Below are 14,617 nucleotides of genomic sequence, written 5' to 3'. Positions count from 1 at the left end.
ACTTGGTTATACTTTATAGGTTAATTGAAAAGAGCTTTTTCTTGGTCTATAGGAATTGTTTAACCCTGAAAATTAGTCTTTTCATTAATCATCTTTTTCTACAGTGAATGTTTAATAAATAGTTTCAAGTGAAGGTACCATGATCTACCCCAGAGATACATGCATAGGAACAGTATTGGGTGAGGAAGGAAGTAAAAGAGTAGGTCTCAGGTAGATCACCTGGGCTCATACTTTTATAGATGTTTGTGTATATATAATATAGTAAATCTGAACAATAATGTTTTTAAACAATACTTTCATGAGAAATAGTATATTCGCCATGTTGTCCCAAGTTCATCTTTTCCCCCAAAGCATCGAGGCCTGAAGCAATTAAGAATTGTAGAATGGGCGGCGCCTGTGGCTCAGTGAGTAGGGCGACGGCCCCATATGCCGAGGGTGGCGGGTTCAAACCCAGCCCCGGCCAAACTGCAACAAAAAAATAGCCGGGCGTTGTGGCGGGCGCCTGTAGTCCCAGCTGCTCGGGAGGCTGAGGCAAGAGAATCGCGTAAGCCCAAGAGTTAGAGGTTGCTGTGAGCTGTGTGACGCCACGGCACTCTACCGAGGGCGGTACAGTGAGACTCTGTCTCTACAAAAAAATAAAAATAAAAAAAAAGAATTGTAGAGTGTATTTCCAATTCAAATGTATGTAATTTAATCATCACCTTGATAGCGCTATAACTTATTTCAGCTAAAGTGTTCAATATCTCTTTTTCCCATCTCTCTATTTCATTATCTGAAGATTTTCTCAATCCTGAGAAAATGATCTTGCTTTATGTGAAATCTATGGAAATGCTTAGAGAAACAGTTTGTGTAAAATTAACAAAAAATGTTTTAACTGTTTTGTTTCGAATGCATACATCAAACAGAGTTGAAACTATAAAGAGGACTATAATCAGTAATTATGAAATCTGGAATATATAGGACTTCATTCAGGAAACTGGTTATCAAAATTTTAGGATTTTTAAAGGAAATTTTTTTGGGAGACATATAAAATTAGGTTAGAAGTGCAATTTAAAATTCTTTTTCTGTGGATTCTGTGTCTTGTCACTGGAAACAAAGACAGCATTTTAAAAGTGGACCTCCACAATGGGGCTGGGTATAGAGCTTTATTTAATGAATTTTGTGTTATCACGGCCATTTATACTCTGTCCTTTCTCTGATGGAAAGAAATGGTTCTGGCACCTTACATGCCTATCAGATGCCTTTGGCCTCTTCCTATTTGAGAGAGGTTTGAGTCTGGTTTGGAGTTGTATATACTGTGTGAAACCATGTTTGAAATAAAGCTTTCTAATAAATATTTTCCTGCACAGAATGCCAATTAACTGCCTGCTTTTAATTGATAATTGGACATTAACTCCTCAATAGTGCTATCATCATAAACCATACTCCAGACCCTATAGTCCACCCCTGAAAGACAAGACAATTATGCAATATTTGACTAGACTGCAAGCATGTCTAATTTGGAGAAGAATAGCACCCACATATACCTTACTGGAAAGAATGACTGGATCTTTGGCAAAGTTTGACTGCTAAAAGAACATAATAACCAGCTCAGCTTACACTCAGAATGTGTTTCCAACAGAGAAAGATATATACTTGGTAAAAACAGAAAATTGTAATAAAATAGAATTCTTCTCTTGGCAGAGCATATATATTTATACATTCTTCTGTGTTTAGCTCAGTGGTTAGAGAACACTTCCTGGAAAGACTACAGTACACAAATGTTTTCAATTTGAGTTTGTTCATGTCATCTCTAATCGGTCCCCGAGACAAGGTTCACTGCCCTGGAGGTGGCTTGGCTCCATCTTTAAAACACACACTAATAAATTTCAGGTTTGGGACAGAAAAGGAGGCTGCTCCATATTGGACAGTCATGCGAACTTGGAGTTGTTTTCCATGTTTGTCTTAAACAGCTCTGTAATGTCACTCTGGATAGTGTTTATAGACGCAGAGAGCCAGTTACCCCTGCTCAGGGTACACAGTGCTTGCCTGTGTTTAAAACAGATTTGGCAGATCCCTTCATTCTTGTGACAGGAACTTTATGGAAGAAAATAGGGCAAAGATCATCTGAGTGCAATTGAATGTATTGAAGGATACATAAAAATAACCTCTAAATACAGGTCAGGCTAAGTATGTTTATTTTGTTTCTCATCTCAGCTGTTTGAAATGAGAAAAAATTCAAAGGCAAGTCATCTTCCATACCCCTTTGTGATGTGTGTAGTACTAATTTAGGGACTTAATCTCATCTGCTCCAGCTAGCACCTCACCCAAAAAGTTGTGGAAGTAAGGTAGCTGAATATGAAAACTTGCTTTGTATAGATGAGAAAGAAGTAAACTAATAAAGTCCCCTGACCAGGACTGCAAAGCTTTCTGAGCTGCCTGTCCCCTCCACCCCTCACACCTTTGGCTGTTTAGCTTAGAAGGTGGATTCAGTTACTCAGTTTTGCACATCTCACCTGTATGCTCAGAGTAAGTCACAATTTGTGTAGGGCTGGTGGGAAAAAGTGTTGATTTCACGAATTGCTTCATCTGTGGAAGATCATCCATGGACTGTGAATTTTTCATGGAGTGGGAAAATTTCCATTTTGCTGAGATGATGCATTTGTCACAGTTATGCAGTCCACTGTCTGTGAGGCTGGGCACAGCCTGTACAAGCCCCCTGTCTAGGCCTCAAGCTTCCTCCTCCCTCATTTAGATGATTTCCTACAGTCCTTTCTAGCTTTTACTGTCTGAAATTCACTTTCTTTTTCAAATAAGAGGTTGGGGTATCAATTGTACTGATCAACTGGTGACTGTGGGTTATCCAGTTGATAAACTCAGACCAATGTGAATTCACAGCAACACTCAAATCCTAGAGAAATTTTGTATTGAGCTTGTTGAAATGATCAGCAGAAATCTTGGGTGAGGAAGTGCTCCTCAGTGCCCTATCAGTGCTGGATGCTTCTTGTGGGGTGGAGTCCCGCGTGAGGTCTGAGTGGCAGCAGGAGGGGGTCCCCTGTGAGTCTGGTGTCAGAAGCTCGTTGTTCCTCCATGCACCTGACAGGCTACCCATGCAGATGTCCAGTCTCATGGCTGTTAGCAAATTACCTCACAATTCTAAAACTTCTGTTTGGTTACATAAAAAAATGAGGATAATAACTACTTTTCAGAGTGAACAGCTTAAAGATAATGTATGTGAAAGTGTCTAACAAACAGATGGAGCTTGCTAAGTAGGTAACTAAAATCAAAATAGCAGTTTATAAAAACCCCAAATAAAGTAACCTTATCTTAAAGCCAAGGGGGAAAAAACTACCATTTGTGAAGTAAGAAATGTTATATCACTTTAGAATATATTCTCTTTTAATCATTACATGCTAATTTTATAGATACAGAGACACCAGGTAAGTTCCCAGGGTGTCACACCATCTGGAAACAACCAAGTGGAGATCTGAGATTCAAGTCTTCTTTTTTTTTTTTTTTTTTTTTTTTTTTTTTGAGACAGAGTCTTACTCTGCTGCCAGAACTAGAGTGCCATGGCCTCAGCCTGACTCTCAGCAACCTCAAACTCCTGGGCTCAAGCAATCCTCTTGTCTCAGCCTCCCGAGTAGCTGGTACTATAGATACCCGCTGCAACACCCGGCTAGTTTCTCTACTTTTAGTAGAAACAGGATCTTGCTCTTGGCTCGGGCTGGTCTTGGACTCCTGAGCTCAAGCAATTATCTCACCTTAGAGTGCTGGGATTACAGGCATGAGTGACTGTGACCAGCTGTGAAATTCAAGTTCTCTTATTCCAAATTTGTGTTCCTTTTACAATGTATTGCCAGCACACCAGTATACTTAAGTTGATGTATTTTCTAGTTAAGGTTAAATTTTTGATGATCCTGGAAAAGGAAATAAATTATCAAAACAGTAATAGTACTAATGGGGGAGGGGGGTCCTTGTGCTTTTTTTGTTTTGCATGACCATAGCTAACCTGCCATTTAAGACAAACCCAGGAAACCCTGGCCAGTAACTCCTCACCTTGTGGGATCTTAACTCCGCAACAGCTCCTGGGGACAGCTGGAAGATTTAAATATCTCTGGGATGTTACTGTCCAGTTTCGAAATAATTTTATAAATGGGTTTCTTCCAGGAAGGATCTGAGTCTTTCCCTGTGGAGACAGCTCTGAAGAACTCCTGTACTGTCAAGCTGGCGATGTCCAAGAAGCAATCTGGGACCTGCATTCCCAAAGACACCCACAAGAAAGAAAAGACGTGAGCTGGGAAGCACTGGTGCCGCAGAGACTCACTAATGGATGCTGCCTGTTCCCTGGGTAGTGGGCTCAGAGCATCTCTGCTCGACTGGCCCCTGATTTCTGCAGCCCCAGGAATCTCCCCTGCTCCCTATCAAACACAGACATCAATATGACAGTTCCTCTGAGACAGCCCTGGGAGAAGGTGAATAAGAAATGCTCCCTCTTTAGAAGGAGCTGATTTAGAAGTCACCAATGGGTGACTTTTTAGTAAGTTAAGTAGGAAAGAAAAGTTTATTGAAGTTACATCTGTGGCTGAAAGTGGTTTTTTGAATTCTTTCCCTTGGTACCTATTATGGAAAGGAAAAAAATTATGATAATCATACCTTATCCCACCACCTTATTTGACTGGACCCAAGGAGCTTACCCTTCCTGCTTTCAAAACCAGTAGAGGGAGGCTATTCCAAGATCCTTACCCAGACTGGCACTGTGAACGATCGGGTATCCACGGGTCCTCCAGATCCAGTTTGGTGTGGGGCTTGCTGCTATTGCATGCCAAGTGACTGTCCCCGTGTGGAAAGATGTGGCAGTGCTACCCACCCAATACAGGCCCTGACCCTTGAAGCCTTAGAAAGGAGGCTTGGTCCGTGTTCCGCACAGGTAGGCTTAGCTTTCCAAACAGATTGTGACTGGGCATTCAACCAGGGAATGTCAATAGTTCTTATATTTCTTGGAGGTATGGATAAACTGCTCTTTGTGATCACAGGTGAGAGAGACAAGAGGGAAGTGTAATCTATGACCAGACAACTGTCACCTGTACGTATAGGTCAACGTGTGTGGTGTCTCTTGATTGGAAATTTGCATCAGTGACACTTAGACTCAACCTTTACTGACACTTTAAGGTGCCACCAGTGTGCCTTCATAGAGATCCCCAAGGGACTGGGAAGCTTGAATATTATTTATTTGTTGTTTCCAGAAAGGATATGAGGGGACTTGCCATGCAAGGCCCACAAATAAAACTGGTCAAAGGCCTGGTGCAGTGGCTCACGCCTGTAATCCTAACACTCTGGGAGGCTGAGGTGGGTGGATTGCCTGAGCTCACAGGTTTGAAACCAGCCTGAGCCAGAGTGAGACCTCATCTCTAAAAATTGCTGATCTTTGTGGCAGGTGCCTGTAGTCCCAGCTACTTGGGAGGCTAAGGCAAGAGAATTGCTTGAGCCCAAGAGTTTGAGGTTGCTGTGAACTATGATGCCACGGCACCCTACAGAGGGTGACAAAGTGAGACTCTATCTAAATAAATAAATAATAAAACTGGTCAAGTAAGAATACAGACAAGAACCAAATGATGAAAAGAAATTGTTCAGAAAACGCAGGCTAGGTGCTGCAACAGAGCCCAGTAATCATTCATGAGCCTCCTGGCAGTAAGTTATATGAGGTGAACATTTCAAAGTATTAACTCTAAAGTGGCATAACATCTGGCAGACATTTGCTTAAGTTTGAGAATGAAGACTTGCTGTATATTCAGTTTGCTGCATCCACTTGTTACCTAAAGGATGCTGAGGTAGATGATGTAGAGATTACCCTCAGGTTTCCCTGGCTCTCAGTAACCTAAGGACACATGCAGAAAGGAGTCTTTCTAAAGCTCCAGTCACATAGGGAAGACACTCATCAGACTTCATGGGACCCCAGTACACGATCTTACCTCAAAGTCATTTCCCTTGTTATAGTGCATATTGAGAGCTCGAAAAAGTTCTGAGTCTCGGAGAACCACCAGCGTTTGGGGATTGGTAACACCATCTGAAATTGCTTGCCGGGCATATTTTTCCATTTGGATGTAATAAAACTCACGAAAATTGCTGAACCACTTGATCATCTGGGAGGTAGTGCAGCGGTTGAACTGTACAAACAAGGGGTCCATCAAGTCAGACAGTTAGCACGAGTGTTCAGAATCAGATTGTCTGCTTCCAGTTCAACATAAGGGTTATTATGAATGACTTCAGCCAGCATTAACAAGGACTTCCTTTAAAAAAAAAAAAAAACAAAAAAGACGCCCTGGCTATTTTCCAAACCTATTTAACTATACTCAGAAAAATCTGAATTAGCTGCAATACCTATTAGAAAATAAATTTTTTTTGATATACTAGACTTATGAAGGCTTTTCACCCATGAAAAACTTTTCATAGTGTCTAAATGTGACTTAGGGAGGTCCAGGGTCAAGGCCAGTGTGGTGCCAGCTTTTACTGCATGGCAGCGCTGGCAACTTGGGGTTGCAGAATGAATTAAAATCAGAGTAGGGGTCAACCCTGTAACTGATTATAAGGGAAAGGCCTGAAAAAACTTGAATGATACAGACCCCAAGTATTAACAGCCCCTAATCCAACAGCCAGTGTGAAGGAGGCTCTCAGAAACTTTTTATGGGAACAGATGAGGTCTGGTTCCAACAGTTTGACTTTCCTTAATGTTACATCTGATCTGTATGTACTTTCATTGAGTTTTGAAACAGCAATTGGAATGTAAATTTGATGGCGTCTACTCTTTATATATTCTCTTTTCTTCATACCAACCCTAGCAGAGAGAGAAAACTTGGCCCCAAATGCCACGTACTAGTGTCGCTCTCCCTCCTCTCCTTTCTCATGTTTCTAGGATGATAAAAGCATAGAAATTCAGATACCTAACCTGCCTGCCCTAAAGGTGTTCACGATTATTTGGGCCGAGTCTCATCCCAGAACTGGAAAGTGCACTGATTACACCAACAACACATGAACACATGGGCAGCTTGAAGGGCACATGTGGTGACCTAGGTAGGACTCGTCTCTCACCAGGCAAACACTGCAGAGGCTGCAACTCAGCGGAGTGACTTTACCTGAACATCAGGGAAATACGCCTTCAGGAGGTTGGAGCTGGGGTACCGTGTGAAAAAGAACATTAGTTTGGCCTTCTTCAAATGACCAGGGTTTAGACCCTCCTGGATTTATCTCAGTGTCAAGGAAACATCAAACTTTAAAACACAGGTTTATCAAACAGTTTTATCAGATTATCCAAATAGTGGATTGTCCTATTCACTTGCAATTTTTATTGTGTCTTCCTTTTTTACTGGTTGAATGGTATACTTGCTCCATTTTTCTGTCTCTGGAAATTTTGGTCAGTTGACCTGGATACCATATGTGCACAGTTAAGTCACAGAATTTTTTAAAATGTTGATGTGTAAAAGTTGTATAGCATGTATGATATTTACAGTTTGTTGTACTTTCTGTGTATGTGTGTACTGCCAGAATAGGCTGGGAAGAGATAGCAGTTCTATCCCAATAAACCATTTGAAACCCCAAGTAGAGATTTGCCTCCCCTCTCTGCCTCAGTTTCTTCATCTATAAAATGAAAGCGGTCAACCAGATGGTTCCCACTCTCGCTCTCATTCTTATAATTGCCTTTACAGTGTCTAAGCTAGCAAGCATCTAACCAAACTGAGTACCAGCTCACATTCGCTCTTGCTCAAGAAGCTGGAACTGTTGGGCTGCACCTGCTCTGCGTGTGCCTGACAGAACTTCCCTCCTCCCCAAGTCTCAGCTCAGAAGCTCCTTCCTCTGTGAAACCCTTCCTTGCCAAATTAGGCCTGCCTTACCCAGGGCTACCAAGACCCTTCATACAGACCTGCATTGTGGCAATGACCTTATTGGAATTTTTACTACATGTTTGTCTCCCCATGTAGACTGTGAGCTACTTAAAGGCAAAGACCTTATCTTTTCATCACTGTGTTCCACATGCCTAGCCCAGTGCTGGGAACATAGTAAGTGCTCAATAAATGTTTGTTGGATGAAAAAGGGAGGGAACAATCAACCTTAATCCATACACACATGGACATTATAATCCAAGCTACACCTCACTCAGGGAACAGATTCCTCCTCCTTTAACAAGAGCAGAGGATGGGTGGCGCCTGTGGCTCAGTGAGTAGGGCGCCGGCCCCATATGCCGAGGGTGGCAGGTTCAAACCCAGCGCAGCCAAACTGCAACCAAAAAATAGCCGGGCGTTGTGGCGGGCGCCTGTAGTCCCAGCTGCTCAGGAGGCTCAGGCAAGAGAATCGCGTAAGCCCAAGAGTTAGAGTTGCTGTGAGCCGTGTGACACCAGGGCACTCTACCGGAGGTCGGTACAGTGAGACTCTGTCTCTACAAAAAAAAAAAAAAAAAAAAACAGAGGAGGGTGGCACCTGTGGCTCAAAGGAGTAGGGCGCTGGCCCCATATGCCAGAGGTGGTGGGTTCAAACCCAGCCCTGGCCAAAAACTGCAAAAAAAATAATAATAATAACAAGAGCAGAGGAGCTGTGGTGTGGGAGGGAAATATTCTTACACAAGTATACTTAGCATTCCCAGGGTCAGTCCTCAGGGTGGGTGAGAAGCATTTCACAGAGTAGCCCCGGATCTTTCTTCTGAGAGTTGAAGCTTAGGGACAATTAAGACTTCCCACAAGAAACCAAACCAACCAACTACAATTACGGCTGGCCCAGGTACCCAGGCTGTTGTGAGTAGAGCCCCTTGACTCCTGCCCTATTAATTATCCTTTCTACGGGTTCATAAATGTTATGGAAAGAATCCTGAATTTGGGAATCCAAAGTCCCAGGTTCAGATACTGACTTGTCATCTATTAGCTGTGTGACCTTGGGCAAGCCACTTTGATGCTCTGCACCTCATTTCTAAGATGAGCAGTATATTGGTTAAAGCTTGTGCCTGGCTTTCAGATCCCGGGTTTGAATTTTGGTGCCTCATTTACCTATCTTTCGGCTTTAGGCAAGTTAACTAGCTCACTGCTCTGTCCCTGCTTTTCAGATCCTAGAGTGATGATGGAGATGGTGAGATAATATTCGTACACGCCCACAACCCTTTATGTGAAATATGACAGGGCCAAATGGAGTTCGGATTTCAGAATTCCTGTTAATACAAATGTAATACGATGTGTATACCATACGTGCATTACCGTCCACAGCCCAGGAAGCCTGTAATCCAATACACTGATGTTTCTACAGCTACTTGTATTCTAAGTGGACTAAAGTCTACAAATAGCCTCCAATCAGTGCAGGTTGGGTCTTGCTACCAAAAAAGATTACATCAGTCTTGGAAAAAGTAAAAGGGTTTTTTTGAGCTTTTTTGGATTTCTGAATTGTGGCTAAGCGGTGGTAGACAGGTACACATGAACTGCTATCAAATGTTAGCCTCATTATGATCTTCACACCTGCCCTAGTCACAGGGGTGTCATACACATATGAATGTGAAATCTCTCTTAGCACTCTAAAGCTAGCTTTCATGGCCACGGCAACATACTTCTAGTGCTGGAATATATGTGGTAGGAATAAGAGGATGACTGGGAGCCAGGATGCTGCCTCGGCCCCAGATGGTTCCAGAGGTAGCCCAAGTGCTTCACCCTCACAGCTAGGCCGGATTTAGGTCTCTCTAAGGATGGGCCCCGAAACCTCCTCTCTGAAGCTTTGTGAGCCCAATCCCCATTTTATGGGGCAGAGACAGGCACATTTAGGTGCTCAACAAATATCAGCAAATGTTTAGTGATTGAGGCGTCTTGAGGTTCTTTGACCACTATCTGAATGTAATGGGGAATCTTAACTAGTTATCAAAGGCCCAGACAGAAAACGTCTCACATGTAGAAAGTTTGTCTATGTTGGTATCTCTCCATGTCGAAGATTCCCTGCTGCCCGAAGAGGGAGTAATGGGAAGTGTTCTTAGGTTTATGGTCGCTTGCTGCCTTCCGGGAAAGCTTCAGGGTGTTACCAACACCAGTGGCCAGCAGGGGGCGCGCGTAGCACTTAGGACGCAGGGCGGGCTCAGGCGTCGGAGTGAGCTGACCCCGCCCGATCCTGCCACTCACTGCAGTTGCCAGCCAGAGGACAGGACTCTGCACACCTGGATATGCGACTCCTCGGTCACATTAACCTCTAGAGACTTAACTCAAGACTACCCACGAGAAGCAGCAGCGTGAGCACATCTTTAAGTTTCTTTTTTTTTTTTTTTTTTTTGGCCGGGGCTGGGTTTGAACCCACCACCTCCGGCATATGGGACCGGCGCCCTACTCCTTAAGCCACAGGCGCCACCGTGAGCACATCTTTAAAAAAGCAACATCCCAACTATGTTCTCAGGAACTTTCATCTTGCAGATGCTTATTGGAAGAGGGTTCTTCAGTCACATGAATTTGGAGTTGAATACATTTTCCTCTTAGAGCTCCCATTGGACTTCAGCATGGGGACTTCTCTCAGCAAAGGCTCTGAGAAATCCCCCAGCAAAGAAACTCACCCAGTATTTTCCCAAGCTACTTTTTCTTCTAACTCAACAACAACTATTAACATCCTGAGAGTTACTCTGGGAAACACTTTAAGAAAGTGGAGTTGGGCTAAGGGCTGCAATGAGATCCAGATCCCTGCAGACCAGCCTGGGACTCTCAGGCTTCCCCTTGGGGGTATCTTCTCCCTGCATAGGCCCAGCACCCCATCTCCAGCCCATTTGGCTGCAGTTTGGAAGTTGTTCCTTAAACTGAAGGTTCTGGACCCCTTCTAGCAGCCTCTCTAGGCCTAGTCCCTGAGGAAAACTCCTTTGCCATCTTCCCCAGAAGTTTCTGGTCCTGTGAACGCTCCCCATGAATCATCTAGGCAGTGTAGGCTTTTTGCCTGTATAGCCAGGGGGTTGGAGAAGCCATACCTCAGATGAGGTCATTCCTTTGACTCTCTGCTAAGGTGTGTGGCAGCTGACAACCAAATTATGAGGCTCTTCCTTCCATAGGGTGTTTGTCACATTTTGGAACATGTGTGTTTAAAAACAAACCCCTTTCAGACCCAAAGGAATTAAGTCAACAGAGGCAGAATCTAACCGGTCACAGAAGATCAATGAACCTTTCCAGGATCTTAAATTCCAGAATGTGGTCACCACTTTAAAACCAATAAGCTATGAGTCAGGGAATGAAAACCCAGAAGCAACATTTTGAAGACTATGGGAAAGCAAAGCCATTCACTATGCAGTACAGTTATTTGTCCCCTGTCTTCCTCCTTAACTCCTAGTTTCCCTGTTTCTCGGGCAGTGCCAATGAGAACTTCAATTACTTGTAAAGGATATGTAGGAGGGGAAAGGACGTGCCTCAGAGACAGCCCGCAGGCCACCCTGCTCCATCTTCAGGGAGGGGAGAAGGGGCAGGCTGTCTAGATGGGGGGAGGTGAAGGGCGGGGGGCACTGCTGCTGGCTCCACACAGATGGTCGCAGTTTGGCAGCTTCCCAAGATGGTGGGGCAGACTCTGAGGATGGGTGATTTTGGGAAGATGAGTCCTGGGGAGGACCACCGTTCCAATGGCCCCTGGGTCCATGACCCAGCAGATGGCTAAGAATCTGATTTCCCTGGACGTGGGAAGGCACAGTCAGGGTACAGTTTGCTGGGGGACCCTGATAGGATTTGGAGATCATCGGTGGAGAGATAGGATACCTAGGAGAATCTAGAGGCTTGCCCAGTGGTAGGTTTCCCAGTGGGACCCCAGCTTGTGTCTGGACCCTCCCGGGCAAGGCAGTCAGAGAAAATGGACCTTTGTAGGTCCCTCCCCCGGGGGGTGAGGGCTCGCTTTTATCCTTTGGCACTTCCAGTCGCTGCCAGTCTCGGCCCAATTGAGCCAGGCGGCCCGGTGGATCCAATAGCACCTTTCGTAACACTGAGTCTACAGCCTGGGATACTGCCCCCGTGAGTTCTTCCCTCAGAATCTCCAGCAAAGCCTGTGCTCTGGGAGAGAGGAAACTGGCTTCCTCAGACTGGTATCTATCCTCAGACACTCTATGTGTTTCTGCCCCAGAGAGGTCCTTGCTGGAACCCTGGTGGTGGTCACAGTCCATGATCCAGGGCCCAGACCCACAGCCATTCCTCTGCTTTACACTCGGAGGGCCTTTGCCCTTGTTGGCGCCGCCTGGGCCCTGAGCTGTGCCCCTGGGCTCAGCAGCCTGCAGGACGTGTGCTTGCAGATGTCTCAGCTGTCGCCTCAGTAGGTGAAGTTGTTCTCTCACCCGAGGGCCCCCCTTCCTGTTGCCTCCGTCCTGGGCAGGGCCTGGCTTCAGGGAACCTTGCTGCCTGGGAAGGCTCTGCTTCCTCTTCCGCTCTCGGGCCTTCTCTAGGCAGCACGGGCTGTCCCTGGCTCGAGCATTGCTTGACACCAGAGGGCTGGGAGACAGACACATGCCTCGGACGATGGTCTCCACTCTGGCCCTTTTTGCCTGGACATGCACATCCCCAAACCAGTCAGCGTCAGTGGGGTCCTGACTCCAGGGAAAGGGGGAGTCTCTACCTAGCTCCTGGGGGCATGGGCTTCTCTCCCTCACCATACAGGGTTCTGTCAGGTGGGAGCAGGTCCGAGACTGAGGAGAAAGCAAGATGGAGTTTGGATCCATCCCCTGGCTCCCTAGGAACTTGTTCAGAGCCCCGTGGAGGAGCTAAGGAACTTCAGGAATCCCTCCTTATAATCTCCTCAGCTAGACATGCACCCAGAACCAGTTGGGTTCCTCCTCTGCACTTAGAATGGTGAAAAGGCACCGTCTCAGAGGAAGGATTCAGATTCTGGGACGTCAGGGCTTACAAACCTCCCGGGAAGACTCCTGAAATCAGAGACAGGAAGAAAACAGTACATGTGACTTTGAACAATGCTTTTCAAACTTGATGGTATAAACCAATCACATTGGGATCGTGCTGAAATGCAGGTTTAAGTTTAGCGTGTCTGCATCTCTAACTAGCTCCCAAGTGGTGCCCAGCCACTGGGCAGGACCCCACTTTGAGGAAATTCCCAAGCGTGATCCTCCAGGTAGAAAGATCTTCTCCTGCCTGGAATTACAAAATAATGATAATAACGATAATAACAATGCCAGCCAACTGAACAATTGGCATTATGCCAAGAAGATTACATCTATTATCTAATTTAATTCTTTTTTTTTTTGTAGAGACAGAGTCTCACTGTACCGCCCTCGGGTAGAGTGCCGTGGCGTCACATGGCTCACAGCAACCTCTACTCTTGGGCTTACGCGATTCTCTTGCCTCAGCCTCCCCAGCAACTGGGACTACAGGCGCCCGCCACAACGCCTGGCTATTTTTTTGTTGCAGTTTGGCCGGGGCTGGGTTTGAACCCACCACCCTCGGCATATGGGGCCCGCGCCCTACTCACTGAGCCACAGGCACCGCCCTCTAATTTAATTCTTATAAAACAACTCCATGAGAATGTTGTCATTCCCATTATTGACAAATAAGGAACTAGGCTCAGAAAGTTAAGAAGTTACACCCCAAGGTCATGCATCTAGCAAGTGACAGGGGTCAAACTAAGATCTGTCTGATTCAGGCCAGGCATGATGGCTTATGCATGTAACCCTAGCAGTACGGGGAGGCTGAGGCAGGAGGATCGCTTGAGCTCAGGAGGCCATGATCAGCCTGAGCATCAGTGAGACCCTGTATCTACTAAAAATAGACATTATGACAGGTGCCTGCAGTCCTAGCTATGAGGGAAGGTGAGGCAGAAGGATCACTTGAACACAGGAATTTGAGTTTGTTGTGAGCTAAGCTGACACCACAGTCTAGCCTAGGCAACAGAGTAAGACTCTGTCTCAAAAAAAAAAAAAAAACGAATAAAAAGATTTTTCTGATTCAGAGTGCCCTTTTTATCAGTGAATAAGAACAATAGAATCACCCAGGTAAAAATTCAGGCCAGGCACAGTGGCTCACATCTATAATCCTAGCACTCTGGGAGGCTGAGGTGGGTGGATCCCCTAAACTCAGGAGTTCAAGACCAGCCTGACAAGAGTGAGACCCTGTCTCTAAAAATAGCTGGGGCCAGGCACCGTGGCTCACGCCTGTAATGCTAGCACTCTGGAATTATAGGTGGATTGCTTGAGCTCAGGAGTTCAAGACCACCCTGAGCAAAAGTGAGGCCCAGTCTCTACTAAAAATAGAAAAACTGAAGCAAGATTGAGCCTGAGTTGGAGGTTGCTGTGAGCTATGACGCTATGGCACTCAAGCCTGGGTGACAGCTTAAAACTCTGTCTTCAAAAAATAAAATAAAATAAAATAAAAATGGCTGGATGTTGTGATGGGCGCCTGTAGTCCCAGCTACTTGGAAGGCTGAGGCAAGGGAATCGCTTGAGCCCAAGAGTTTTAAATTGCTGTGAGTTATGATGCCATGGCACTCCACTGAGGGCGACTGAGACTCTGTCTGAAAAAAAATAAAAAAATAAAATAAATAAAAATAGCAAATTCAGTAGGTTTGACCAGATCTGCTAAGTCAGACCTCTGCTCTGGTACAGGACCCTGCATTGGAAACACTGCTGTCCCACCCCTGGAAAGATCGGATTATTTATTCATCACTC

The 14,617-nt window shown here is 45.2% G+C and overlaps 1 protein-coding gene across 1 annotated transcript; it reads right to left on the bottom strand.

Annotated features, from left to right (window-relative positions):
• Positions 1-3,508: 3,508 nt before the first annotated feature.
• On the bottom strand, positions 3,509-12,661 carry PROX2 (prospero homeobox 2). Its single transcript, XM_053601602.1, is given in 4 exon segments — positions 3,509-4,235; positions 5,952-6,146; positions 7,113-7,232; positions 11,363-12,661. Coding segments are annotated over 4 exon segments (1,800 nt in total). The 3' UTR covers positions 3,509-4,049.
• Between the last annotated feature and the right edge of the window lie 1,956 nt (positions 12,662-14,617).

The sequence above is a fragment of the Nycticebus coucang genome, chromosome 9, assembly GCF_027406575.1.
Source record: "Nycticebus coucang isolate mNycCou1 chromosome 9, mNycCou1.pri, whole genome shotgun sequence".
Taxonomy (NCBI): Eukaryota; Metazoa; Chordata; class Mammalia; order Primates; family Lorisidae; genus Nycticebus; species Nycticebus coucang.
This window is presented reverse-complemented; position numbering and strand designations above follow the sequence as displayed.